This window comes from Prinia subflava, chromosome W, assembly GCF_021018805.1.
Source record: "Prinia subflava isolate CZ2003 ecotype Zambia chromosome W, Cam_Psub_1.2, whole genome shotgun sequence".
Classification (NCBI taxonomy): domain Eukaryota; kingdom Metazoa; phylum Chordata; class Aves; order Passeriformes; family Cisticolidae; genus Prinia; species Prinia subflava.
The window spans coordinates 8,428,572-8,456,168 of NC_086282.1; the positions used below are offsets into that span (position 1 = coordinate 8,428,572).

At 44.4% G+C, this 27,597-nt stretch overlaps 1 protein-coding gene across 6 annotated transcripts; it reads left to right on the forward strand.

The window, feature by feature from the left end:
* Nucleotides 1-26,175, forward strand: LOC134563448 (G protein-regulated inducer of neurite outgrowth 3-like). 6 transcript variants are annotated; one of them, XM_063421367.1, is made up of 3 exons: nucleotides 1-1,255; nucleotides 3,664-3,766; nucleotides 22,198-26,175. In XM_063421367.1, the coding sequence occupies exon 3, from the start codon at nucleotides 22,287-22,289 to the stop codon at nucleotides 24,651-24,653; it is 2,367 nt and encodes a 788-aa protein (XP_063277437.1). In that variant the 5' UTR covers nucleotides 1-1,255; nucleotides 3,664-3,766; nucleotides 22,198-22,286; the 3' UTR covers nucleotides 24,654-26,175. The 6 variants fall into 6 exon arrangements, with proteins under 6 accessions (XP_063277437.1, XP_063277439.1, XP_063277436.1 ...); XM_063421369.1 differs by having other exon boundaries at nucleotides 1-788; XM_063421366.1 differs by lacking the exon at nucleotides 3,664-3,766.
* The last annotated feature ends 1,422 nt before the right edge of the window (nucleotides 26,176-27,597 follow it).

Genomic DNA, 27,597 nt, shown 5'->3' on the forward strand with positions numbered 1-27,597 from the left:
ACCACGGGGGATTGTTTTTAAATCCTGATCCTATTCATCCCTTAGGGACTGCAGAAGAGTTAAAACCTTCCTGGTTGAAAACCTGTACTTGACTTGAGTCTGCGGGCACTGCAGAACCATTTCCTGTGATTGCAGCAGAGATAAAATTCCAATGTGGTGGGAATAAATCGAAATTAGATCAAAGATTTCCGGATACTTAAGAGTTTCAAACCAAAACCTCTCTTGCTGCTTTTCGCTTGACTCTACTTTTTTTCTTTCTTCTTTTTTTTTTTTTTTTTTTTTTTCTTTTTAGGCAAACAGGGCAGTGCTTCGCACAGGAAGCCAAATTTGCCTATCAACAACAACAGTCCAAGTTGAAAGCGTGACAAGAGCTTAACCGCATTTGCATCCACTGCAGTTCCCTGCGCAAAGGTGTACTACCTCGCAAGCAGAGGGCTCAAGAGATGCCTCGCCGGTTGAACGCTTCCTCCGCGGACAGATGCATAGCGAGCACAGGTGGATGTAATTGGCAGATTTGGGGTGTGAAGTTCTTGCTCTTCTGCCGTGAAGCAGCTCAGCGCCTAGTTTTGGGTTAGGAGCGTGAGAGAATTCGCCTGGCAGAGGTGGCAATACAGAGAGAGCTCGGGGCTCTCGCACGGCTCCCGAGGTTTCTCGGGGGGCTGCCGAGGGCCCCCTGCTCAGCCCCATGCGCCTGATGGAGGACAGGAGCCGCCAGCTTCCGCGCTATAAAAGCCAGGAGAGGCCCGAGGTGGGGTTGGTGTCAGCGGGAAATGTCTCCCTGGAAGCAGGTCCGTGTCCGCGCCCTGCGCGTTTGGGAGGGCTCGGGGCGGGGTGCGGGGCCGAGCGCACCGGGGCTGCCGCAGTCCCTCCCCGCCGGCGGGGCCTGGGAGCTGTCCCTCTCTGCTGCGGCCGCGGGGGGAGCCCGGCCCGGCGCCGCAGCCCCGGCGCTCTCCACCTCCCGAGCCGGCCAGGAGGCGCAGCTGGCAGCAGCCGGAGGCGCAGCTCCGCGGGCGGCGGCGGAGCCTGGCCGGGTTGCCCGCGCCTCCCGCCGCCCCCGCCTCGTCGACGGTGGCACGGATCGCCTCCGTCCTGCCCCCGCGGCAGGAAGGGCCGCCCAAGCGGAGCCCTCCTCCCTCCCGCCGTCGCACACCCCTAGGAACGGCTTGTTTTCCTGCCGGGATGATGGATTTCTCCGCAAGGTCATCCCTGCCCGCGGCAGCGGTGTGCCGGCGGCTCCCCAGGCGCCTCCGCGGAGGTAAGAGGCGGGGGGAGCGGAGCGGGCACGGTGAGCACCTACACGGCACACGCCGGTGAGGGTGTTTGGCGCCTAAGAGCAGCGAGGTGGGTGCGTGGGCAGGTGCCGGGGCGAGGCGGGCGTGCCTCGCCCTGCCAGCCGTGCCCAGCACCGGGGTCCGACCCGGCCCGACCGAGCCGTGCCACGCTCCGCCGCGGGAGGGGCTGCGGCCGCCCCGCCGAGCGGCACCAGGGGCTGGGAGCGGCCGGGCCGGCCCCGAGGGCGCCTCTCTCATCCTCTGCTCGTTTTTACCGGCGCTTGTAAGCGACTTGGGCTCACGCGTGGTCCGGGAGCGCAGAAAACTTAAGAAAAGTGATTTATTAAAATATGAATATCGATCTAATATCAATATTCAACTGTGACGGACAAAAGACTCTAACAGTTAAAGTTAGAAAGTGTATGTTTTTTGCGACGCCGGGCAGCGCGTGGGATAGCTCCCTAATGCGCACTGCAAAGATCACAGATAATTACAAAGCCTTTTATTTACAAAAATGTTGAATACACAAAATACAAATGCATATTCATACCCCTGTCACTTCCTCTTCTCCGCTTCGTATGCTAATTGACAAAAAGGCTATTAAGCATGCGTAGTTTGTTCCCTGAAATGGGTCGGTGGTCCTTTTGTGAGGAGTGGTCACCAAAAGGAGGAAGTAAAACGAGTCTTCCTCGTTCTAAACTTTCAACCTTTTCAATGCAGATGTGATTGATGGCTGGTAGAACTCCCTGTTTCCTGTTTTCCAGGACTATTTCAGTGGGTTTCTGGAAACAGGAGGTCTGGTGTTGTATTGATTAGTTTCTCTGTTTGACAAGCAATGAGTTATTAAATCCGGGGTAGCTTATCTTAAATCCGGTTTCTTTTAACCATCCTCTAACTCTTAACTGATTTCAGCAAAGCTTATCTATTCATTTCAGATAAATCAGCAACATCTGTTGTTAACTGCAACCTTAGCTTTTCTCAAAGCTTCAAAATTAGTGTCTCAAAAGAAATAAATGGTGGAGGGAATAATGATAGGATGCCCCCCCACCGCCGGGACGGGCCGGTGGGATGCGCGGCGCGGTCGCCACGGCAACGTGCCTGCGGTGGCGATGTCGCAGCGTGGAAGATGCTCCGGAGGCGGCCGCCGCGGGGGTAACTCCAGCTGTCGCCTTCCGCCACCCAGAGTGGGGATCGTGGCCAAGGGGCATCCCCCGGGCCGAAGCCGGGTGGACGCAGCAGTGAGGGTGAGCTGAGGTACCGCCGGGTGGTTGTCGGAGTAGTCCGGGGCTCCCCAGACCGTGGTGTGGCGGGTCTTGGCCGAGAGCAGGAGGGTCCTCTCGGGTCCGTGAGGGTTGCGAGCTGGGATGTCACGGTCAAGGAGCATCGAGCTGTGAGGGTTGGCCAGGTGATGGCCCCTGCCTGGCTCAGAGCGTTGGGGCTGGGCACGAATCCCTCACGGCCTGTTCTTTCTTTTGCTGTAGTTGGTGGCAAAACTACTGATGATGTCAGCTCCTGGTCTGTGGCTTGTGTTGCCCACATTCAGTTTGTGTTCTGTGCTCCATACAGGCCTTGGCTTCATTCATGCTCTATTCCTTCATCCTTTTTTTGGCAAGGAAGATAACAATGCTAGTGGTGGATTTTTTAGTTATAAGACATTCTTATGATCCCATAGCCTAACCTCTTCCATAATATAAAGCAGAGACTATTCCCCAATGATTCCAAGGTCTGTTCCACCAGCCTCTTCAAACAGTCTTGATTTAATGACTTCCAACAATGAGAATTGACTACATTCCTGGACAATTGGCTCCAATTTTTAATCACTTTTTAAAATGTTTGCATCTCTTTTCCCCTTTGAACTTTTCTGACTTCATCTACTGGATCTTGTAATGTTTTGCCTGTCAGATTAAATAGCTATCTAGTTTCAGATCATCTCTCTCTGCTCAAGTATTTAAGGGCAGTAATTAAATAGCCACCTAACGTTGTCTCTGATGGGATAAATAGACCTGCCTCTCTTGGTCTCTCCCTGGAATGCAGATGCTCCCCAGGAGAAATGTCTGGGCTGCTCTTCTCTGAGCCTCCACCACCATCCTTGCTGGCCTCTGGTGCTGCACAGTGGATTCCAGGAAGGCCCTTGTTAATGTCACGTGTGGAGATGATAACCTCCTACTCAGTATTCCCCTGTCTATTCACCCAATGGTACAAATTTTTCTTTCCCATGACAACACGATGGGAACTTCTGTTCCATTAGTTACAGGCAGTGATCCATGCGCTTCTTTGCAAGCCAAGGTTTTCTCAGAAGCTGGTTGCCTGTCCTGTAAGGAGCATTTGAATTAAATATTTCTACATGTATCCATTTGGATCTGCCTATATTAGAGTTTTTTTCCCTCCTCAGATCACCTCACTTCCATGGAGTCTGCAGCTCAGGAATCACAATAGACCTCTGGTGTCCTGTAGAAGTCAGAAGGGTTTCTTTTCCCAGGACCTCCCTCCTAAAGGTCTGTCTTCTCCCCCAGCCAACTTCAAATAAGCTTAGGGTCACCTGGAGTAAATGGTACCAAGAAGTTATACTGAGTAATATACAAACTGCAAACTGAAAATGCCCATTACAGTGAATTGCTTTTGTAACTGCTTTTGTTCGGCTGTGCTTCCAAGTGTTGGTGAGAAAAAAAGAGAATTGCTTTCCTGTCTTAAAGAGCTGTAAATCCCACTGCTGGCTATGATGTCTAGGCTGACATATACATTCTCATTATTTTGCAAGTCTTTAACTTGAATGTTGTGAGTTTTACTTGCTCTGAAGTGTGCTTAAGCCTGGACTTACAGCTCTCTAGAAAGCACAATATCTGCGAGTATGGGCCAGAGGGGGATGGCTTTGACAGAATATTGTCAATTTTTCTAGCAGCATGTGGCATCTTGAATCTCAACAAATGGATAAGATTGAGTAGTCTGAAGGCACCTTCTATGGGAGATGGTACAAAGCAAAGTTATTTGAAATTAACTTATTTTTTGTTTGGGTTGAGGGGTTTTTTTTGTTTGTTTGTTTGGGAGTTGTGTGTTTGTAACCACTTTGACTCACCCCGTCTACAAGCCTAATGCACAGTGAGAGAGGGTGATATCTGGAAATTTAAGGTGTTTACATGCAGACCATCCCATGGAGTAAGTGATATGATGATGCCCGGGAGTAAGGTTAGTTTGCATGAATAATGATAGTAGGTTTCAGCCTTTAGAATTACCTAGTTGTCTAAGAAGTGTTAAAATTAAGGAAAGTACATTCTGATTGTGTAACAATTTAAATGTCAGGACAAAGAGTGTTCTTGAAATTTCATGAAGTTTTTTTATTACAAGTCCCACAAAATGTCTATTCATAGGATTTCATGAAGTATAGACAGTGATGCACTAAATATAAACAGTGATGGACCCTTAAAAGGTCTCAAAAATCATCACAGAGCTCAGATACCACATCTGATTGAATAGAGCTCTAGAATTCTGCTGAATTTTCTACAGGCTGGTGTCAGCATCTTAGGAATTGTTTCTCAATTGTTTGTCCAATTATATATCCCCCCAATACAAAATTTTGAAATGTTACTACCTGAGAGGTGTCTTTCCCTTCCCCATTCAAACTCAGCTTCTGTCCCCCAGATTAGGCTAATATCTCTGAGTTTTTTCAACATATGCTTTCCCTTCTCATGGTTGCACCTTTTCTTCAACTTCTTTTGCAATCAGAATGTGTGTGTTTCCTTAGGGTGGCTGGTCGCAAAAATTACACATTTCTGAATTATGAAGCCCATCCAGAGTCAGCCCAGCATTAAGAATAGTGGTTGTTAATTAATTCTACAAGGCCAGAACAGACAGAAGATAGTATTTTTGAGTCTCAGGCTTGCTGAAGACTGTCCAGCGAGTGCTAGGTTAGACAGATTTCACTAGCAACATACTATGGCAGTGGTAAAATTTGTCAAATTTGGGTCCTGAAACTGTTACTGACACTGTTATTTTTAAGAAATAAACTCCCTCTGTCAGGCTCAGCCAAAGCTAAGGGGAACAACATCCTGCCTCCAGTTTATGAAATCTTCACTTCTGTAGGAGTAAAAGCAATCTGCTCATAGTCTCACAGCTACAGACAGAATAAAAATTCGTAACTGAGAATTATGTGCCTAGCAGCACATCACTTCTTAATCTATAACTCCCACACTAAAAGCAGAGTTAGGATATAGGCTGAATCATCTGCCTTTGTGGATTTAGGAACAATCCTGGATTAAGACCTGATGTTACCTAATTTAGGTAAACACCTTCCTGAGAGTCAAAACAAAAAAAAAAGATGGATAACTTTACTAGGGGAAAACAAGTTCTGTACATGTTCAGAATGAAATTAAGTTACTGTCCAATAGGAAAAGTTTTTGAAAGTATATCTAAATACAGTTTACTTTTGCAAATAGTAAAAGTAGAAAAGGTCTACATATATCTGTTTTATCATACATATGGACTTTGAACTTGGTAACAGTTCTATAGAAACAAAGACTGGTACCGATTAAAAATTTAATCACACATGATCAGTTACTTATTAACATCATGTTGTCTCTTGGGAGTCTGTGGCTAGGAGCTCACATTTGTAAATTGGCAGCAGATCCTAGAGGACTGAGGTGTCAGCATGCTGCTGAGTAAATAGGGAAGAAAATGCAATGCCAACACCTGCAACGCCATGCAGGCTGTGGGGGAGAAAGGCAAATAAAAAGGTGGGCACCTAAGTAGGAATGACTGGGAACCAGCATAATACCTTTTTGTACCTATTTGTCCTCTGTCAGCAGTGGACACATGCACTTGATGAGAATAATTACGTGGGGGGAAGAATGCCAACAATTGTTGCGGTGTGCGTTTCCCAGGATGCACAAGGCAGCATTGGGGTGCGACACATTTCCCCCGGGGAGACTCTTTCTCCCCGCTCAGGAACTTCGGTGGTCTCAGCGGTTGCTTTTGGGGCGCAGAGATGAAGCAGAGGCGAGATGGGTCTTGGGGTAAACTGAGGAGATTTATTAAAGGTGCAACTGAAGAATAAAAACTAAAAGCTGAACCCCAAGGACGGGGAGCACGTGTCCCGCCGTGGATTTTATACACAGGCAATACAAAGCAAACAACCAATGAGAATGCACTCAGGGAGGAGTCTAAGGCAGGTGATACAGAACTAAATCCAATGGGAATAGCAGAAGCAGTGTAATGATATAAAACAGCAAATGATATATCAAGTGAGGGAAGATTGGCAAGGAAGGTTCTAGAAATAGAGGCAGGGATACAGAGAATTGAAACATAACGGTATGTATAATTTAAATCATAACACACAAATGAAATAGAAAGCTAGCCTGAAAACTCAAAGCAGAAAACCCACACCACAACAAACAATGACAAATATTTCCATGCATTGTGGTAAAAGAGTGCTACAGGTGTGTTCACAGAGGACAGATTTAATTCTTACCCCTCATCTGCCCCATGCCTCTAAATGTGTGATCCTGTGTAACAAAGCTTGGTGGCAGGTATGGAAGTTATTACCACAACCAATATCAGCCAGACATCCAGGAAGATACAGTATCTATTAAATTACCCAGGAAAAAGTGTCTGTCTATTATGTCTCCAAGTGTAATTGTTAGCAACTTGTTACTTCTACTGATTGTTTTACTGTACTTATTATACATTAGTAAAATGTGGTAGTAACAGTTGAGTTTGCTTGTTTCCTCCCTCTGACAGTAGTTCTTTTAGAAGAACAAGGAGTTAATCAAGGGGGACACAGACATCCCAGTGCTCTGTTAAACTTAGTATCTGTGCTATCAGCATTGCTACATACTGTTGGTGTCTGTGTCTAACAGTGGAGACCAGCTCTGAGCTGAGGCTGAAAGCTTGTGTCATTTGGCAAGTGGTAACAATTCATTTTCCAATCTAATTCATATCATTGTTGTCTAGCTTTGGAGAAGAAATATTATGCTGCGTGAGTGGAGAAGTTTTTTAGAAGGGGATCATGAAAGGCATGTGTTCTGAGTTATCGTCTCCCTCTCAGGCAACCCTCATAGTCAAACTCAACTATGATAAAACAGATATGAAGCACATTGCTAGACAGGAATCTTCACTGTGGTCTGGTGACCTCCTGATCCAGGAAGCAGCAGTATTGCTAAGTTTAAAATCATTCATATTGTCTGTGGATTGATTGTGGTTACATACTAATAACACACCCCCTCTCATTTGTGTGCCTGTACATTAATGTAAACACACAAGCTGGGGAAGAGCAGTGTTCCCTGAAGCATTGGTAGTCTGGATGCTCTGGCAAGAGCTAACAAAGTTATTTTAGTGCTTCAGTTAGCTACAACTATGAACTAAATCATAGGTCAGGACTGAAGTAAGTACTGTAGGAAAGGTTGTCTAGAGACCCTGCAACCAGGAGTAGTTTTATTTTCTGAAGAAAACATATACCAAACATAAGCAGAACATAGTGACCAAACATTCAGCTTTGGAAACACATATAACTTATTTTTACTTTTACTGTTTTAGTTTTTTTGTGGGGTTTTTTTGTTGGTGTTTTTTTTTTGTTTGTTTGTTTGTTTGTTTTTTCCCAGCTAAATGGACAAGGTGTTTCTAAAAATATTGAGAAGTAAGCAATGTTTGCTTGAACTCTCACAGTGACACCTCTATCCTGAGATTCTCTTGTAGCTCACTGATGGTAATTAATATTGTCAGCTCTTCAAAATGATCATGCAATTATCACCAGTTGGCATTTTTATCCAGATGAACTGGATGGCTTTCTATATGCACATGTGCCTTCCTACTTCTTTTGGAGAATATTGAACAAATACTGGCTACTGCAGTTGGAATCCCAGACTGCATTCTAATTGTGAAAATCTTTTTCCCAGTCATGCTAATGTGCAAAGTTCAGTTTTTAAAAGGGAAGTCAAACAAGAAAAAAGGCAAAATGAAACAAGATGTGCAATTATTTTTAATATTCTTCATGCAAAAATCCAACAGATTCAAACAGAGGGCATGAATACTATGCTACATTATGACTAATCTTTAAAAGGATGCTGTTGCCCTGAGATCTCCTAGTTTGCTGAGCGTTCATACTAAAGTAGAAGTGTTCAGCTTCTCACACTCCTTAATGTAAACAGAAGATCATGTTTTGTAACTATTGTCATTGTTATGAATTCCTTCTCCAAGAGAAGAGGAGGTTGAATGACTGCCTCCTTGACCAATGTGGGTGAGACGTAGGATAACCCCTCTCCAATCCATGGTCACCTTGTGAGAGGTATATAATAGGAAGAATAAACTAAGGGTGGGCTCTCCTGCCTGCTGCTCTGTTTGAACCCAGACCTCTGTCTCCTGAGTGTCCTTATCTAGCTAGGCTCGCGGTGATAGGATGCTATAAAAAGAATGGCTTATCTCAAATGATGACAGTGAAGCCAGTGAAGAATTAATTCAGGAATTTTCTGGTGACTCCAGGACCCCTCTTTACATGCATGAAATAATCACTAGAAAGCTAAGAAAATCAATCAAGATGTTATCATGGAAACAGTGGGAATTTCCAACACAGGATAACAAAGGATCTGATGTTTACCTTAAATATCCATAAATGGGAGTCAATTCATTAACGTTTATGTGGAAAAAAAAATTATGCAGTTAGGCATAATTTTCAGATGGATGGACTTTTCCTTTCCTGGGTGAAACAGAGAAGGAAAAGAACAGAAGACAGGTTACTAATCTGATTTTACATGGTTTTGGGAAGAGATGAGTGTTCTTCTTTGTCACCATGAGATCTTCCTAGTTTGCTGAGCGTTCATACTAAGTAGAAGGTTTGCACCTTCTCACGCTCCTTTCATGTAAACACCAGCTATGTTCTGTAAACATAGCCATTGTTTTCACATTCCATGCTGGGACAAACAAGACTGCGTGACAGTCCCCTTGACCAATGTGGTGGGGAGGTGGGAATGCCCACTCTCCAATCCATGGTCACCTTGTGAGGAGTATAAAATAGGAAGTAATAAACAAGGTGGGGATTTTCTCCCCTGCTGCTGCTCTGATCAACCCAAACTCCGGGCTCCAGTGTGTCTTTCTGGCAAGGCTCACAGCGACACTTCTTGGTAGTAAGTAGAGCTGGCACGTGGTTTCTCTGGTCAGGGAAATGTGGTGTCTGCCAGTTTTGGGGTGAGCAGAGTCCCTCAACCTAAAGCCAGCCTGACTGAAACTTATTTTCTACTCATAGTCAGTCATTTTGTCGTAGTAAAAAATCTAAAATGTTTTGAAGTCCAAGGACTAGTGCTTTCCCTTTGGGGTATTGCCCGTGAGATCTTATTCCAGAAAGTAGTGTCTGCTGAGTGTTCAGAGAGCAGTTCCTTCCCTTCCATAGGGCCCCAGGACTCTGAGGAGTTTGCCCAAAAATGGGGTCAAATAACAGATTAAGTCTGTAAAGCTGGTATAACAGAGCAGGTAAGAAATTTTCCAGCAAAGAAGGTGATATGGACAGGTCACTGTTGCATTTTAGCAAGTCCCTGTTTCCTTAGACTACTGGAGCTACAATTCAGAACAGCTTCTAAGATGGTCTTTGGGCACTGAGGAATGAGTTAGATATCACCAGGTCCCAATTGCAGGAAGTGGAGAGGTGTAAAAGTCATCTAAATCTTTGCAGCTCAGCTCTCCTAGAAGCAGTCTGGCTGTTGAGGACTTAGCCAGCCCTTTGGCTAGAAAATTCTCATAATCGCACTTTATTATTTAACAAACCAAAGGGTCACTTTCATTAGTCACTCTCCTTCCTCTGAAGTATCAGTTTCATGAAAAACTTCACACAGTTGGAAGATTTGGGTGGAGATGACTCATTAAGAAAATCGTGGAATATAATAAGCATGCTTGGGAGTGTAGTAAGGGGTAGAAGTAATAGTGATAAAATACTTGTCAGAAAGATGATAGTCTTGAGAAGAGCTGTATGGAAACAAGATGACAGAATTATTCCATTCTGAAAGGCTGGCATTTCAGAACTCTTTATAATACTGCTGCACACCCCAACCTCTCCATGTTAATTAAAATAAAAATGTTAATCTTGCCCTTGAGGTTAATAGTTAGGGAGTATCTGTTAAAAGCTGTTAAAGAGGCTATGAAAGTTTGCATGAGTTTGAGGACCCAGATTTCTGCTTGAGCTAAGCAGTAGCCTTACAAGATCTGCTGTTTCAGTACTCCATAAAATAGCATCAGTTTCCATCTGTCCATAGGGACAGGTATCCCTCCCATCTACAAAGTCAGCTGTGATAAGATTTGATTATTCTTAGTTGCAGCACCAAAAGCATTTTCACTGAAAGGGTAAGAGGTGTTTCAAGGAGTCTCCTCAAGTGCATGGTATGACAGAATAAAGTGACCAGGCTTTCAGGTTCCTGTCCACTGCCCCATTCTTCAAATAAACCTATTCATGCCGTAAGTGAGAGCATTAGTAACTGCAATGTGCTTTCACCTACCTCAGCCAAGAGCTGCGTAGACTTAGAAGACCATACCTGCATGTGATGACTTCAGGTCGGGACTGTGCAGGATCTGTGCTGTTATCTCATGCCTGAGAACACAGGAATCATCAGCTGAATTCAGCCTGTAGTTTTGGCCATGTGCTAGTGGTGCTAAAAATGCATGAGGATGCACTGCAAACTGTGACTGAGGAACAAAAGTGGTTCATTGATTTCCTGAGAAATCAAGCAAGCTGCATCAGGAGCTGCAGAGAAGTTTTAACAAATGGGTATTACAAAAGGATTACCTTCATTAATTTAGCTGTGTGTGCTTTTGGCACTCGGGAATTAATCCAGCCTTTATTGATTGTTTTGAGTCTCAATTATCTTGATGATGTGCTGGTTTGAAAGTGAAACCAGCGAGAGACTCCAAGTCAGAAATACAATTTAATAGGAGAGAAAAAAAAAGTAAAGTGAAAGCAATAGCACAAAAGACCACTGACAGAGTCAGAATACAACCTGACACACTGTTAGCGTGGTGGTAGCAGTCCAGATGAAGCAGTCTTGTTGAAGCAGTGATCCTGTAGGAAGGTCTGGTAGCTCTTGTCCTCTGGGAATCCAGTGGGTAAGGCCTGCTGTACTGTCCCAAATCCCAGATTATATCCAGGTGGGAATTCTTGGCTCCTCCCCCTGGGTGGAGCATCTCACAGTGGGCTGATATCATTCTATGAGTCATGCAGTGGGTCTTTGATTACCCATTAAACAGAGCTCCCAGAGGGAGTTACCTATGAGTCATGTGGCAAAGCCTTGATGGCCCATTAACGGAAGATAGTCCAGTGTTGTAATTTAGATTTAAGGGGGTCCCCTGGGAGGGTTCCCTGGGAGCCCCCCAGGCTCTAGGCTCGTGGGTGTTCACATGCAGGCAGGCAAGGAGACTAGACAGCTGGTGAGGTGCTGATGAGATGAAGGTTTATTTGGAGTCTTACCCCAGGAAGGCAGCATGGTCTCTGAGGGAGAGGGGGAAGGGAAGGGAAGGGGAGAGAGGGGAGGGAAGAGCAGCGGAGCCTCTAGAGACTTCCAGGGCCAAGAGGGCGAGCCCTCTCCGTTTGCACCCTTAACAGAGAGGTTCAAAGTGGGCGCGGATAGATTCTCCGGCCAATGGGTTTAGAGATACATGACACTGCAGGGAGGTTACAGACTTGGGATAAACCATACACTTTCCAGGGGTGAGCCAGAGCATACCATTTCAATAAAATGCAATTCCACAGTCCAGAGGGAGGGGGCAGGGGAAACACTGCCCTGACTAGTTTTAACAGCTTGTGAAGGTGGTGATAGAATACATACTTCAGGCACATCTTACATCGTAACTTAGGACAATGCCTAGGAAGGGGAAGGGACAAGCAGTTTCCTCCTGCATATAGCAGGCATAGAAACTCAGAGATGGTCTCTTCTTTGGTGTGGAAAGAGGTTTTTACTTCCTTTCTGGATTCAGGGTACACATCAACTTAAAAGGAACAATTCAAACCTCAAGTCATGGGGCCACAGTGCAATAAAAGCAGATAATATCCTATCATAAAGCCTGGGAGCTTTCCCTCAGAAATACTCTTCTGTTTAATGGTCTATTTGAGAATTACTTCCAGCTGGATCATGCTTGGCCATTATCACATAAACATGTGAGTTGATATTGGGAAACAGAAGAATGGTATTTATCCAGCTCAGATGATGCTCTTAATATGAAGGGCCTCAAGGGAATATTGCTTGGAAAACAAATTTTCATAATAAAATTACCTATTTTAGAATTACAGTTTTCCATGCTGGAGGGGACAGGAAGGTGGCAGGATGCTTGCCAAAGAGATGGACAAAAAAGCACACTCACACTTGCTCCCTAATGAGAAGATGAGTGGACTGAATGTATTCATGAGATAGTACCCTGGGGGTTTGGGGTGGTTTTTTGTCGTTTGTTTGGGGTTGGGTTTTGGTTTGGTTTTTTTCTGGTTGTGTTTGTTTTTTGGTTTGTTTTTTTTTTTTTTTCCCACTAGATTCCTGCATGCAGACTATTTGTATGTGTTTGCTGTATCCAGACTGGCACGCCTGTGGGAATGTGAGCAGACCTTCCTACCAGCAGCCAGCTCAAACATGTAGATGACAGGGAGAGAACCCACACAATGTCTGAGCTATTCTTTAAAAAGCCTTAGGAGAAGAATATTAAGTAAAAGGACAGCAAACTAATAATAGTTTTGTTTAGTATGTACCAGGAAAGCAAGCCTCAGTTACATTATGCCTCTAATATTATGATCCCAAGAAGGGAGCTCTGTAAGAAGTGTTATTTGCTGTTACTCATCAGTTCTGTCTGCATGGAAGCTCCAGGACAATTTGTGTGGTGGTGCTCCTCCAGCAGCAGAGCCTGCCTTTCAGTGACTAATGAATGCCACCTACTCAACCTCAGTTTGTCTCATATTTGTCTGTTGAAACCCTTCTTCTTTTTCAATGTGATCTATACTCTCGACTTCAGCAATCAAAATTAGTCTTTAATGACCACATGAGTTCAACTACTTGGCAATCAGAGCCACACCTGTTATTGTAAAAATCATATCAGAGTCCATAGCTAACATGCTGCTCAGGGCAGTAAACTTAATTAGATGGGTGAAATTTGACCTTGCAGTTAAAGGCTGTAATTCCTTTCTAGTTTACAGGAGGTATAAATCTGGCCTTTTACTGGAGGTATCTAACCAGAGATATGAAATTAATATGAAATTGTTCCAAACACTATAGTTGCCATTCTTACAGGAAGCCAAACCATATCATCCTTTCAGTCATCCTGTCTTAGATGACTGATTCATAATGAATATAGGGCAGGTGAGGTAGAGATGAATGAAAAGTGTTTTCTAGTAGACCATATGATGACTCTCTTGCACTGTGGAGTTAAAGACACAGTTAAATGTGTTTTGGGGTAAACCTATTAGCTTACATGTGGAGAGCATTTTGAAGGAGAAATGCACATGAAAATATACATCGCCCTTTGAATTAATGTAGGATCAACATTTGTGTGTTGCATGGGGAATTTCATTCATGGACTTCTGAGCTGACCTCCAGGACCAGAATTTAGCTGGGATAAATATATTGAGGTCACCTAATCTTGATCTTAAATTCTTCACTGTTGACACTTTGTGTTAATTGGTTATATACACTTAATGATTAATTCTGTTTTGAGAGAGGATTTTCTGTTTGTGACTGAAAAGAGGGCAGGCTTTGGGAAAATGGGCTTTCCCCCCTTATGCATATACACCTTTTTTTTTTTTAGGTAAGTCTATTTGGGGTTTTTTGTTTGAAAGGTTTTGATGTGGATTTTTTGGTTTTGTTTTTTTATTTTTTATTTTCTTTTTATGTCCCTATACACAGAAAAATACTTTCTGTATGATCAGAGAGCGGCCTTTTGAATTGTGTTTGACATTCGTCAACCATTAAGAGAGACCTAATACTTTACCAAGAAAACCCCAGGGAATGTGAAAAAGTGCTCATCAGAGGCTTAGAAAGACAAAGCAATGTTTACGCTATTCAACTTGAACATGCAACATGAGGCAGCAAGAGATAGGAACATGGTCAACATCACAAATACTTAAAACTATCTTTCAAAAATGATGCTATACTATGGTGCAAAAGACAATTTTAAATTATGCATTTATGAACAGTTTCCTGGCCTTGAGCAATATGAAGCTGTGAAATGGTCTGGCAAGGAGCACACAGTAAGAGACAGATGGGGAATCAGTGCTGGAAGAGCACTCAAGCCTAGGTCCAGGAGGCAGAGGGCCAAAAAAATTCTCTTGTCACAGGGACCAACCAACTTACTTTCCTCTGCACATCCTCATTGTTTTTTTCTGAAAGAGCAGGTCTTCCCTTCACCCCTTACCTCCTCCTGCCTTCTTACCCAGCGAGAATTCACTCAGCAGTTGTAGAAGTATGTCAGCCTCATAAATGGAATGAAGTCACTGAACCCCTATGGGAGAAGGCTGGTCTTCCCAAGGTCAGCATTAACATTCTAGTTTTGTGGGAGAAACTTAGGACTGAGGCATGGTAACCTTGAAATTCAACAGCTGAGCCATTTCATCTAGTTGCTGCCCAGAGAAAAGGCCAGGGGCCTAATGAATTTCTAGGTGTTGCAGTTTCTCCCTTAAAATAAAGGCAAAGTTCCCACACATGAGGGGAAAAAACCCCACATTTTCTGTCTTTCTGGAAAAAGAAAAGAGTGAGAGCTTTGAAGTGGTGATGGGGGATTTTTCAGCCCATCTGCAGTGCTAATCAGATATCTGTCTCTCTTGAACCACCTCACATGGCAGTCTGCATTCGCAAAAATATTTTTCTCCTCTTGACTTGGAGTAGAACGAATCTAACAGTTTTCCTGTGGCTGCCCACACCTGTGGCTCAGGATTGTTAATAAATAGATGAAGGACCAGAGTGAAGAGAGTTGAGATAATGAAGCTACAGTAATTACCTGGACTGTGTTAACCAGCAGGTGAGCAGAGATGGAGGATAAGGCTTCCCACCTTAGTGACAGCCATGTTTCTTGTAGTGTGGCCTGGGTGTTTGATAATATGATTATACAATGAGCAGCTGGTAAATTGTATTTAGTTTCTCAGCTCTGTAGCCTGGCATTACTTGATCCTCTGACACAATCTGCCTCTGTCCACATACTACTTCCATTTGTTCTTGGTCTGGTCTGAGTTTGCTTGTGCTGGCACACTGGCTACAGGTTTATAGAAGTGTTTCAGAACAAATTGCCAGCCTTGCTCTCTGCAAGAGAAGAAGCTCATCTGTAAAAAGATGGAAAAATAATTGAGTTGCTGGCTCAGTATCTCATTGACTGCTGCCGTGTTTACACTGGATGTCCTGTTCTCTCTTGTCATATCTTCATACCCCATCTGATCCCATGCCCTGCCTGAGCTTTCTGAAGAGCAAGAGCAATAACAGAGCCCTTTCCAAAAGTGCTTACCTCCTTGCATGGACACTTATGAATCTGCAGTGGTTGCAAGTAATTTTCTTGGGTGGAGTATGTGCAAGTACTTTTCCTGGGTCTGTAACATCCTTTCCTTATTCAGCTTTAAGGTAGTGGTTTTCTGGGGTTTAGTTTTTTTTCTTTGCGAATGCTAGCAGCAGCATATTTTATACACTTGTTTAGTTTTCTGCCTTTCTTTTAACAGAGGTCTCTTTCCCTCTTTGTAGATTCAGGACTTGAATTGAAGAAGGGAAGGAACTAATTTGAATATTTTTTCAGTAATGTTGCAGAAGTGGATCACTAAAGCCAGAATTTCTGGGCTCGTGTTTGCACAGCTTTTAGTAGTAGATGATGAGATGTAGAAGAAAGATGTTCTGTAGTTATATCACTGGCATTAGACACTGGCTGTTGCATAGCTTTCTCTCTGGCCTTCATCTGTGTTAGATTGTATTGAAAAGGCAGAAAAAGTAGAGAAATACCTTTCCTCTGTATCTTTTCTGCTTAAGTGATGAATGCTTAGTATCTCTATGCTCACATGTAGCATCCAGCAAAATGGCAGAGTATGTTAGAACCTTCTGACATTTCTTGGATTGAAACAGGAATTAAAAAATTGTATTTTCAAAAATATTGAGCAACTTTTGAATCCTAGTGGCTTTACTGGTATTTCTGATTATTCAGCACTTCTGAGCATCAGGCTTCTTTGATTTCAATGCCCAGCTTTAATCACTGTCCTAAGGTGACTTTATGATGCTTGTATCTTCAGTCGTCTGTTCTGTTTGTGCTGTATATTGAGTCCTGTGCCTTTAAGACTGGCTCTGAGAGCAAAGCAGAGAAAGAAGAAGCGCCAAGTTTGTTTTAAAAACAGCTCTCTTCTTACACATTCTTCTCTCCGGACTGTGTTTGTCTGAAGCACAGACCGGCGCCTGTTACGGAAATCTTTTTTTTGCTTTTTAGTTAGTTTAGCTAGCTAGGGCAGAAAAGTTCCCTGGACTGTTTTTTTTTCACCTTTTTCCTGAGACTCTCTTAATCTGCTCCAGACTAAAAGCCCCAGAAGAGCACTGAAGGCTGATACCTGTGGCCCACCGGGCCTGGACCTCTGGAGGGACTGGGACTGATAAAGAACTGAGTGAGCTGAGCCACCCACGGCAAAAATTTTCTCAAGTTTACCATCTCTGTTCAGAGCAGCGAGAGGTTTTATTGTTTCATATTATTAATTCTTTATGCTTGTGAGCATTTTGTTGTTAAATAAATAAGTTTTTTCCACTTTTCTCCAAAGAAGTTCTTTTCCCAGACCATCTGGGGAAAAAAGCCTTTTGAGTTTGCTTTCCAGAGAGACCCTATTCAAAAGTTTCCTCCCAAATTTGCCCTAAACCAAGACAATCACCCAGATTAAGCTAGATGACTATCTTTGTTAGCATATATCAGATTTTATATGTATGTGTGTCTGTCTTCAATCATGTAAGTATGCATAGTTTGTGGTAACTCAAATTGTATCCATAAACAGGATGTCAATAAAAATAAATTGTGGTCAGAAGGCTGCTGTGCATCCACAGCTGTCAGATGACTGGCTTAAGTATCTAGTACTTATGTGGTCCTCTGTGGAAATAAACCATCTTATCTGGATTTTGATACTGGCTGTAAGGTTGCCATGTGTTTTCTTACTCTTTCAAGTGTGCCTCTGTGCATGCGGCATTGATGTTCAGTGCCAGTCCAGTAATTAAACCCTAAGCTGTGAGTGATCCTTTTTCACGCCCTGCCAGCTTCCACTCCAGCTGACTTAGAAACAAGGCCAAAGCTATCCCACAGCCCTGCTCATTCACAGCTGTGTTCTAGCAAGGTACAGCTTGACCTTGGATCACTTCTAAGATCTGCAGGTTAAATATGCTGGTAGCTTGGGCAAGGGCAGCTACAACTGCTCCAAAGAGGAGTAAAAAGCAGTGCAGCCTGATGGGAGGTGCTAGGCATTAGGCGATAAACTCAGTAATTGTTTGGGGGTGCCACATAATTTTTTTTCTTTTTTTTTGAATGCTTAGGGGCATGAGCTTGCTGTGTGTAGTGTGAGAAGCTAGAAGGTGAGCTGGAGTGATAGCTGCCAGGTGAGTGAGTGCCAGTCATGCTGCCCATGGGCATGTCTGCTTTGGGCTTGCCCAGGTGGTTGAGGTAGTCAGCTCCAATAAACCTGAGACTCAGTTGAACTCAGATGTGATATAGCTCCTTTGAGCTGTCATTTTAATTAATGCTAATTATTCTCATTAACCAATTTGACAATCATCCTGAGGGACAGTGATTCAAGTCAAAGTTAATGTTTTTTACCAGTGCCTTCATCTCTGCATGCATTGCTTCAGTCACCCGATAAATGTAAATGTGAATCCTTCTATCCTAAATGCAGAAGAAATAAGAAGAGGTGTGCCCAGAAATAGGCTCAGTGTAAACCTTGAACTCTAACTTGGAAGATGCCAGCCTTTGACAGGAGTGAGGATGTCACATTAGCCTGGTTGGTGTAAGCTTTGTAGAATTCCAGGGCGTGGACTGGACCATAAGCCTGGTATGGATAAGGCAGAGATCTAGGGTATGGCTATGGCCGTGCCATACTGCGGTGGGCAAAGCTTTGGCTTACAACACCTGCTGTGTCTCTGTTTCCAGCCTGTTTTATTGAACTAGTCTCCAGATTTTGCACTGCTACCTCTTAAATACTGTCTGCCTTGAGGAAGTGGTCCTGGGCTTAGTTTGGTTCCATCACAGATAGGACTTCCCAGGTCAGACACTAAATAAGGATTTAAGAGCACTGAGACTTTTAACAATTCAGAAGCAGAGAATGTAATTATTCTTAAGCCTGTGAAAATCATATTTGAATCACAGTATAAAATGCTGCAGACAGTTGGATACCTGAGCCCCCCTTCTTGGGGCTAGAAGGATAGAAGCACATTGAACGTAGGGATAAAAATACATGTTTTATATAAGCCATTGTTAGGAAACAATTCTAAGAGAAGCGAGGATGGTTCCTGCAATTGTTAGCGTGAGAGATTTTTACACCCCTGGGCTCCCTGCAAGGGCAACTTTAAGAAGCTATTGCCATCAAACACCTGTGGAATAGACTGCAAATAATGAGTTTTTCCTAAAATAAGCCATCATAAAGCACAGCTGTATGTGTTTTTCTTTGCTGTAGGAAGATGAAGGTGTTGAGAAAATGATTTGGTGACTGAGTTGGCTGCTTCACCTGGAGGAACCTTTGCAGTCTCTTTGTTCAAGCACATATGAGTGCAGGATGGAGAAGACTTAAGAGCCTCTCTTTGTCCCAAAGAACTCTCTGGCTACATAGTGAATTTCAGGACCCAAAGTTAGTGATGCAAGGTTTGGGAGCTGATTTTTAGCAATGCTGAGTTGGTATCAGTGCCAGTACTGCCTTTTGCTCAAGCCAAGAGCCACAAGTCAGTTTCTTTCAATTTTACATAATCAGCTCTGCCATACCGGCAGTTGCTATCATCTGGGAGGTTACTCAGATGCATTTTTCAACACCTTCTGTCAGATCTGGCTGGAGACCAAAGAAAGCCTGGTGTGGTTTATAGTTATAGTATTTTATCACCACTTTCCTGTGAAATTGCATTTTATTGAAATGGTAATGGCTCACCCCTGGAAAGTGTATGGTTTATTCCAAGTCTGTAACCTCCCCTGCAGTATCGTGTACCTCTAATCCCATTGGCCTGAGAATCAACCCATGCCCACTTCGAATCTCCCTGTTAAGGGTGCAGAGGGAGAAGGCCCTCCCTCTTTGCTCCAGAGGCCTCTGGAGGCTCCTTCCCTCTCCCCTTCCCTCTCTCCCCCTCCTTCCCCTTTCTCAGTGATGATGCTGCCTTCCTGGAGTCAGACTCCAAATAAATCCTCATCTAAACAGCACCTCACCAGCCGTCTGAAGCCTCCTTGCCTGTCTGCATGCAAATACCAGCAAACATAGGGCCCGGGGGGCCCCCGGGGAACCCCCCAAAATCCACACTGCAACACTTTCCCATCTGGCATTGACCTTCAATAGAGTCAGGTGACTGGAAGCCATCACCCACCTACAGTGCTTTGTACACCGTTAGGCTGTTCCATAATTTCTGGATATAAAGAACAGTGGTCTCACTGATTATTAGCAGTACGTGACAAGAGTTGGTTCTTCCACATCCCACATGCAGTTCTTCATCAGTTAAACAAATAATGAATGAGGTGCTGGTGTGGTCCAGTTCCACTAGGGTCAGGGTTCAACAGAATAAAGCATATAGCCTCAAGTAAAAAAAAAGAGGCTGAGATGACAGCTTTTCATGGAATGGTCTCACTAAAGTCACATCATAAGCTTGAGTGACTGAGGTGAGCAGCTCAGAGTCCTTAGCTGGACACACAGGTTTGAGTCATTGCCCTCAAAAGAGCATTTACCAGCATTGTAAAGATACCACAGAATTGCTCAGAATTTATCCCTGAGCACAGAAGGCCTCCAACCTGCAGCCATTTGGTTTCCTGCAGAGCCTCAATACATCAAGCAAAAAGTGGCCCAGCACACGGCACTTTCTCTTGTGGTTTTTTTGAGAAGGTGTTTAGCAGGAGGCAGTTTGCTAAGGAGATTATTTTGCTCTTTTTGCTGCTCTTACTGTCAATGACAGCCAGCAGCAGAGCAAAGTGACAACATGAAAAAACAGGAAGCAACTGCTGAGGTGGCAGCAGGAAGAAGGTAAGATATTTTTAACTGTTAGGGTTTTTAAAAAAAAAAAACCCACGGTGATAGCTGTTCCAGCTGCCAGCCTCTCTAGTCACATGAGTTTTGTTATAGCCAGGAGGCAAGAGCAGACATGATGAGATCATCATCATGCCTTTCCTAGGTTAATCACACAATACAGCAAATTTCTGTTACAGTAATGACTGGGTAGGCACTGCATTCTTCTTCTCTAATTACATGCCATTTGGAGTAGTTCTTTTCTGTTAGGATAATGCCTGTAAAATGACAATGGATATGTCCCTTGCCAGGTGCCTGTTCTATAAAAATCTATTCCCCTCTCTAATACTGAGCCCACTGTCTTGGTTTGGCAAGACAGGTATCTGTCAGGGAAAGTTGGAGCTCTCCTTGGAATGGAGAGTGTAAACCCCCTCCTTCCAAATTATTACAATTTTTGAAATTAGGGGCTTTCAAGCTAAAATATGGGAATAGCAATAACAGTTCTTTACTAGGAATATTAAAAATACAAATGCAGTAGTACAAAAAAAACCAAACAAGCAAACAAACAAAAGTCCTAGAAAACCCTGAGAGAGTCAGAGATACGACCTGACACTGTTGTCAGGGTGTTGGAAGCAGTCCAAATAAGTCTTCCTGGAGTAACAGATGTTGTTCTGTGGAGTAGAGATGATCCTGTAGAAAAAGGGTCCAGTGCTGGCAAGATGGGTCGGGTCTTCCTCTGAGAATCCAGTGGAAAACAGGCTGCTTGGTGTTCCTACATCTCAGTTTTTATCTTGGTAGATACGGTTGGCTCCTCCCTCACTGGGTGGAGCATCTCACAATGGGATGATGTAATGTGTCATGTCACTGGTGAGCCTTAAATGGCCCATTAACAGAAGATATTCCCCTGGAGGGTGGACAGTGGTGAAAGAGATAAGAAACACTGCCCCACCTGCTTTTAACAGAGGGTCTATTATCAGAAGGCATCCACCCTCCTCCCCCCTGGAGTTACAAGAGATAAAGTAAAAAGAAACCACCCCCCAACTGCTTTTTACAGATGAAATAGAATACACTTTTTTTTGGTTACATAACCCAAGACAGTCATCTGTACCCCCATTTATTAATCAAGCTGGCTTCCTAGTAATTATTTCAAACGATCTAAATGTGACAGCAGTATGTGCACAGCCCTGGTGTGCAGTACCTTTTCTTGGTTTCTATCTGCATCACCCAGCAAGTTGTGATCCCTCCATATTCATTTTACCAGTGAGGTTTGGGTTCATCTACTTTAGTCTGAATTGGCCTGTTGCCCCCTGTGACCGTGTCCTTGTTGGTAGTGGAGCTAGAAAGGCTATCCTTTAGAAGAAGAGGGAACTGGTGCTCACCAAAGATGTAGAATCTACTCAAACCTAGGGATCTGTTCTTTGCATAGGCATTTCCTTCCAAAGGTGCCTTGCTAGAGAGTATTATCACAGGGATTTTATTTAGTGACTCAAACTTCCATGCAAAGTCTGTACCTCTCATTTCATGTTTCTTTTTTTCCCCCTCCCTCCTGGCATGTCAATGTTTTCATTGATGTATCAACAACACAGGAGCTGTTGTTGCTTTGTCCCTAGTATTGTTTTCTCCATCCAAACCTGAGAATTGGGAGATCCTTGAAATATTGTCTTTTTTGTAACTTTCAGGCAGAATTGGGTGCTTCACTTTCCCCCCTGCCTGCAAGTATTTTTCTTCACACTGTAAAATCAATTCGTTCTGGGTACTTTTTCTTAAATCTGACTGCTGCTAACACTATTTTTGTTTCATTAACAGATTAGCTTCACAGGAAACCTGTCATCAACAGCCTGCCCAGCAAGAAAACCCCAAGGAGAAGCTAAGGACAAACATCTCAAAGACAGTCCATGGGGACTGTACTAGATCCTCTGAGATCTGCCAAGCTTTCCCTGGTCTCAAGTTCTGCAGAGGAGGAGTACCTGGGAGACCTGCAGCCTGCTAAGCACCAACCCCAACCTCCCAGTGGCGAGAGGGCCAGCAATGGCTTCCTGTGTGTGCCGTCCAGCTCAGCTGGGGTTTTCTTGTTGGACCTGAACTGCACAGATGCTGCCAGCACACAGAGGTGTGAGCAGTGCCACACAGACAATGACAGCCAGCAGCAAGCCTTTTCTCCCAGGCTGGCCAGCACAGCTGCAGAGGGGCATCCTGCAGATGTAAAGCCTGCTGATTGTTCCCAGCCAGCGGGCATCCAGGCACCAGCAGTGCCAGCCCTTGCTGCAGCAGGAGCCCTCTTGGTGGGGCAAGGGCCAGAGATGATGCCAGCCCCCCAGAGCTCCCGGCAGTTTGTGCAAGGCAGCCAGGCCAAAACGAGCTCCCTGACACAGATAGATGACTCTGCCTTGAAACCTCAGGGAACTGATGATCAGCCAGCGCTTGAAGTGTTAAATTATTCTTCCCCGGGTGATCCTGTCGGGGTGAATCAATTCTGTCATACTTCTCAGGCAAACCTTCTGCAAAGAGGGGAAAAAGACAGGGCATCAGAAAAGAATGGTTCTGCTGTGTGTCAGTCAGCCTTGCCAGCAAGGCAAACCGAAGCTGACTTGGGGAGAGACCCGCAGACCAATCTGGAGGCAAAAAGCGGGACTGCAGACATGGTGCAGTTGCATCCCCCAGGTAAAACTGGAGCAGTGCAGAGCAATGAGGCACCAGCCCAGTCTGGCCACGGGAGTCCACATCCTGTACACAACCTGGACCCCACGCCTGGGAATCCAAACCCCACCCAGCTCTCCAAATTCAGAGAAACAAGTACAATGACAGCTCAGCCAGAGCGCAGCCCTTTTACTCAGGAAGCTGTAAGCAGGACATGGCAGGATGCTGAGGTTCAGGCTGTGGCTACTGTTGAGAGCAAATCAGCTTGCACCAGCCCCAGCATCTTTGCTGCCTTCTTAAAAAGGAATCCTCCAGAGGAGAATGAAGAACTGCACATAATTTACCAAGGAGGTATGGGGCTGACCCAGGCTGCACTTACTGACAGTTTATCCTCACAGCAAAAGTTTCCATGTTCTCCTGGTATCACATCAAAATCGACTGTTGTGGCTGTAACTGCTTCAGCCCAAACCCAGTCTGTCAAACTGCCCAGGGTCCCATCTGACATGGCATCTCCAGTATCAGCAGATAATGTGAAACCTGTTCTCCCCTGCTCCCCTGCAGCTGTTACCTCCCAAGGAACACCTGTGGGTAATGCTGAAATGACCCGCGCAGCCCCAGATGTCAAGGACGCTGCTCAGCTGCCAAAGGATGCTCCAGTTCCACCAAAGCCCATCCCAGTTGAGCAGCTTGGAGTTGACTCCAGTAATCGAACTCCATCACAGTCTGGGACTAGTGCTGGTGAGCCAAGCACCACTTCCACTGATGCTGTCCCAGGAACCCAGAACAACGTGCAAGATCTCGTCCCTCATGCAGGAAGCAGCCGGTCACCTTTACTCTCTGGCAAGGACAGTGAAGTCAAGCAGAAGGAGGTCCTGAGCAGCTCTGACCAAAAGCCTGTGCAAAACAAGGGTGTGAATCAAGGGCAGTCCAGTCCTAATCAATCTGTGGTAAAACCAAAGGAAGAAAACTTGGTGGTGTTTGATCCTAAAGGAGGGCAGAATGTTAGCAGCCCTCTCCATGCAAAGGCATGCTCACAGGATGCAGGTGAGAAAGAGAGCAGAGGCCACGGAGACAACGGCCAGTCTCAGATGGCTGGTGGCCAGAACCTGCAGGCAGGACTGATGCCTGAGTTAAGTGTGAGTTCTGAAAGTCTTGACCCTCCCATGGCAGCATTGGCAGCTCCCCAGCAAGAGGGCCTCCAGGCCAGGGAGGCCAGACACAACCTCCACACTGCAGTGATTCCTGCTTCCTCTCAGGCTGTGCCAAACCTGGGGGAGAACAAAAAGCACTCCACCCCAGCCATGGAGGCAAAAGTACAGGTGAAGAAGTCCAAACATGTCAGGGATGTTGTTTGGGATGAGCAAGGAATGACTTGGGAGGTTTATGGTGCTTCCCTTGATCCAGAATCCCTGGGAATTGCCATCCAGAACCACTTACAGAGACAAATATGGGAACACGAGAAACTGATCTGGGCCCAGAACAGTCAGACCCGAAAATCCATTTCCTCAGATACATCCTCAAATAAAAAACTGAAAGGGAGGCAGCACATGTTCCAGTCCATGCTGCAGAACTTTAGGCGTCCTAATTGCTGCATCCGACCTGCTCCCTCTTCTGTGTTAGACTGACATGCAGGGGTGCTTAAATACCTGCAGTGGTGGAAAGAGTCCCTCCCCTCAAGTCCTGCTGTTTGGTTGTGTGATTTGGGTTGTGATGCAACAGTGGAAAATGATCCCCCTTTGTTTTCTGACTAGCCACATGCTCCATCCTGCCATTATTGTCACAGCTGGTGTATTTCCACGTTATGCTCCAACCTTGACTGCTGTCAGATGAAAAGCTAGCCACTTAGCAAAAGCACAAATTTCAATCACCACCTTGCTGCAGGGAGAGCAGCATTTTCTGATAAAGCAGGAAGCAGAGGGATTGTCAGAATTATGGGATGTATGTGCATTATGAGGTCTCACTCAAAGAGGTGGACTAGGGGAAGCTGAGGGAGGTGGAATTAAGGTTCAACAGCTGTAAAGACCTAACCTAAGACAACTTTCCTGGTTTGTGAGTTACCTGTGCTGAGGCAAGTCCATGAACAGGCTATGGACATTGATCACTGAGCAGCCTCACTTCTGTTCTTACTGTGGGCTGCTCTTCTCAGGTGAGCCCCAGGGAGCCCAGTCTTCCCCTCCTGTTCAAATGCAGAACCAGGCAAAGAATGAGGATCAGGACTGAAGGGTTCTCTGTTTGGGAGAAGCTAAATCATAGGATGTTGATGGCCAGAAGGGGAGGTGAGAGAGATGCTTTTTGTCCCCTGCAGTGGCCACTCTTAAAGTATAAGCCATGGAGGCACAGGAGAGCGCATCAGTAGATGGACCTCCATCCAGCAGGATGGTGCCCACCCTTACTCTGGTACTCCTGCCAAGTCTTTAAAAAGCAGGGAGCCATTCTGCCTCCTCAGGCAGGGTGGGCAGCCCCTGCTCCCTGCCTCCCACGGTGCTGAGCACCTCTCTTCTAAATCACTCTTTAAAGTGATGTGGATCTTTCTACAGAGATGCACAGTAATGTTTTCCCATAGCAGCAGGCTTTCCTGTGCATTGGGGTCCATGAGCCTCTATGTCTAGTGTGTTACACTGATTTTTTTTTCCCCTTTTAAGTCCTTAGCCAACTCTACTGGTTTTTTTTCAGTATTTTGGTGCTTTTCTTGCTGCCTTTCATAACCCAAATACCATTTATTTAGCCTGTGTGTTATTGTTTTACCTAACACTCTATATTATGAACCATTATACTGTTAACTTGAAAAATTTGCAGCAGTACTGAAATCTTGAGACAATCTTTGCTGTATTTCTGAACTTAGTTGTAGAAACTGCTAATAAAAGGTAGCTTAGTGACTGTTTCTCCAGAAGTATGATATACAATAATGTCTCAAATATATGTTGGTCTCATTTCTCAATAATATTTTTCAACTTGGGAAATGTGTTTCCCAGTAGCTTTGTATTTTGTCCACTAGAGTTCATTATGGGAGGCTGGGGAACTCCTGCAGTTTGTTAAAAATTAGTTATCAATCCTGCAAAGCACTGATGATTTGGATATTGTAATCCTGCAGAGTATTAGAGTTAAATAGGACATGCTTCTAGTCCATTAAAGATTTTTCATGAATCATGATGATAATTTATTTCTGTCTCTAGTACCACACACCTGACTTACTCTGTAGATCTTACTCTTACAACTTACTCTAAATCTTAAGAGGTTTACACCATGTAAATGAGTATTAGCATTTCTCTTTTCTTTTTTCTCTTTTCTTTTCTTTTCTTTTCTTTTCTTTTCTTTTCTTTTCTTTTCTTTTCTTTTCTTTTCTTTTCTTTTCTTTTCTTTTCTTTTCTTTTCTTTTCTTTTCTTTTCTTTTCTTTTCTTTTCTTTTCTTTTCTTTTCTTTTCTTTTCTTTTTTCTGTGAAGTGAACCTGAAGTGTTCCGCAGTTATTTAGGAGGCCAGACTTCTTGAGTATATCAACTGCCAAGCCTTCATAGTAGCTGTTTGGGGGCAATTTTTCCCTAGCAGATATGACATTTTAACCCAGTGCAATGGAAAGTGTTGCCCCTAAGCATAGTACTGAATTGACTCCTAGTTTTCCTCAGACATATACCAGGGATCTTTGTCTCATCCTTGTTCAGTTTCTGTATATTTCAAGTCCCCTCCTACTTGTGGTGCTGAGTTTTTAATTCTGAAACACCACATTAGAGAGCATCTTCCCACCTCTGCCTACAAGGAGGAAAGTCTCCAACCTTTTTCCTGTTAGTACTGCTGTTTCCACCCCCTTCATAGCAGTGTCTGAGATGTGAGTTTCACATGAAATTTTGTGTGGGATTAATATTGACAGTATCATTAGGTCAGGTTAGTTGACAAGTTCAGTGTCTTTTCCCACACTGTGTCTGTCAGCCTTAACGAGGTTCCCTGAGTTGTCTGCAGTTTTTGCTGTGTCCTATCCAGGTCCAAGGTTCTGTGCTGCTCCTTTTGCCTCCCTTCTGCCCCTTCCCTTGCTAGCTGTTGCCCAGCCTGTCTTTGTGTGAAGCTGTCCCCCTTGGCTCAGCTCGCATCCCCCTCTGCGTTCCCCTTGCTGTAGCTGTGAGCCAGCTTACTCTGAACTGTCCGTTTACAAATATGCTCAGCCTGAATATACAAATGGATTGTCCTATTTTTTTTCTTCCAGAGGAGAATAAACTATAAGCTATCACTCATTCACTTATTTCCATGAATTTTATCCTTTAGCTTCAGCTCTGCAAAATATTGCTAGGATATGGGTATGAGTTGCTTTAAGGAGACCAAACTAGGCTTGGCAATGAATGACCAGGATGCTGGGGCAGCACTTAGACTTACTGCTTCTTTGCAAGGAATGAGAGATCTCCCCTGGTTCCTTGCAGCTTCTTTCAGCTGTGAGTCTTCAGTAGCTGGTCCACCCCCCCTTCCCCACACCAAATGACCTTTCTTCTAGGAAAATCTCATCAGTGCATTTGTACTACAAAGCGCCGATGGACAAGTTACTGAGTGAACGCACCTGAACAACTGCATGGGTATAAACAAAACAA

What these genes read in the sequence shown, in the direction of transcription:
- LOC134563448 (XM_063421367.1), top strand. Translation starts at nt 22,287, where the DNA reads ATGGGGACTGTACTAGATCCTCTGAGATCTGCCAAGCTTTCCCTGGTC.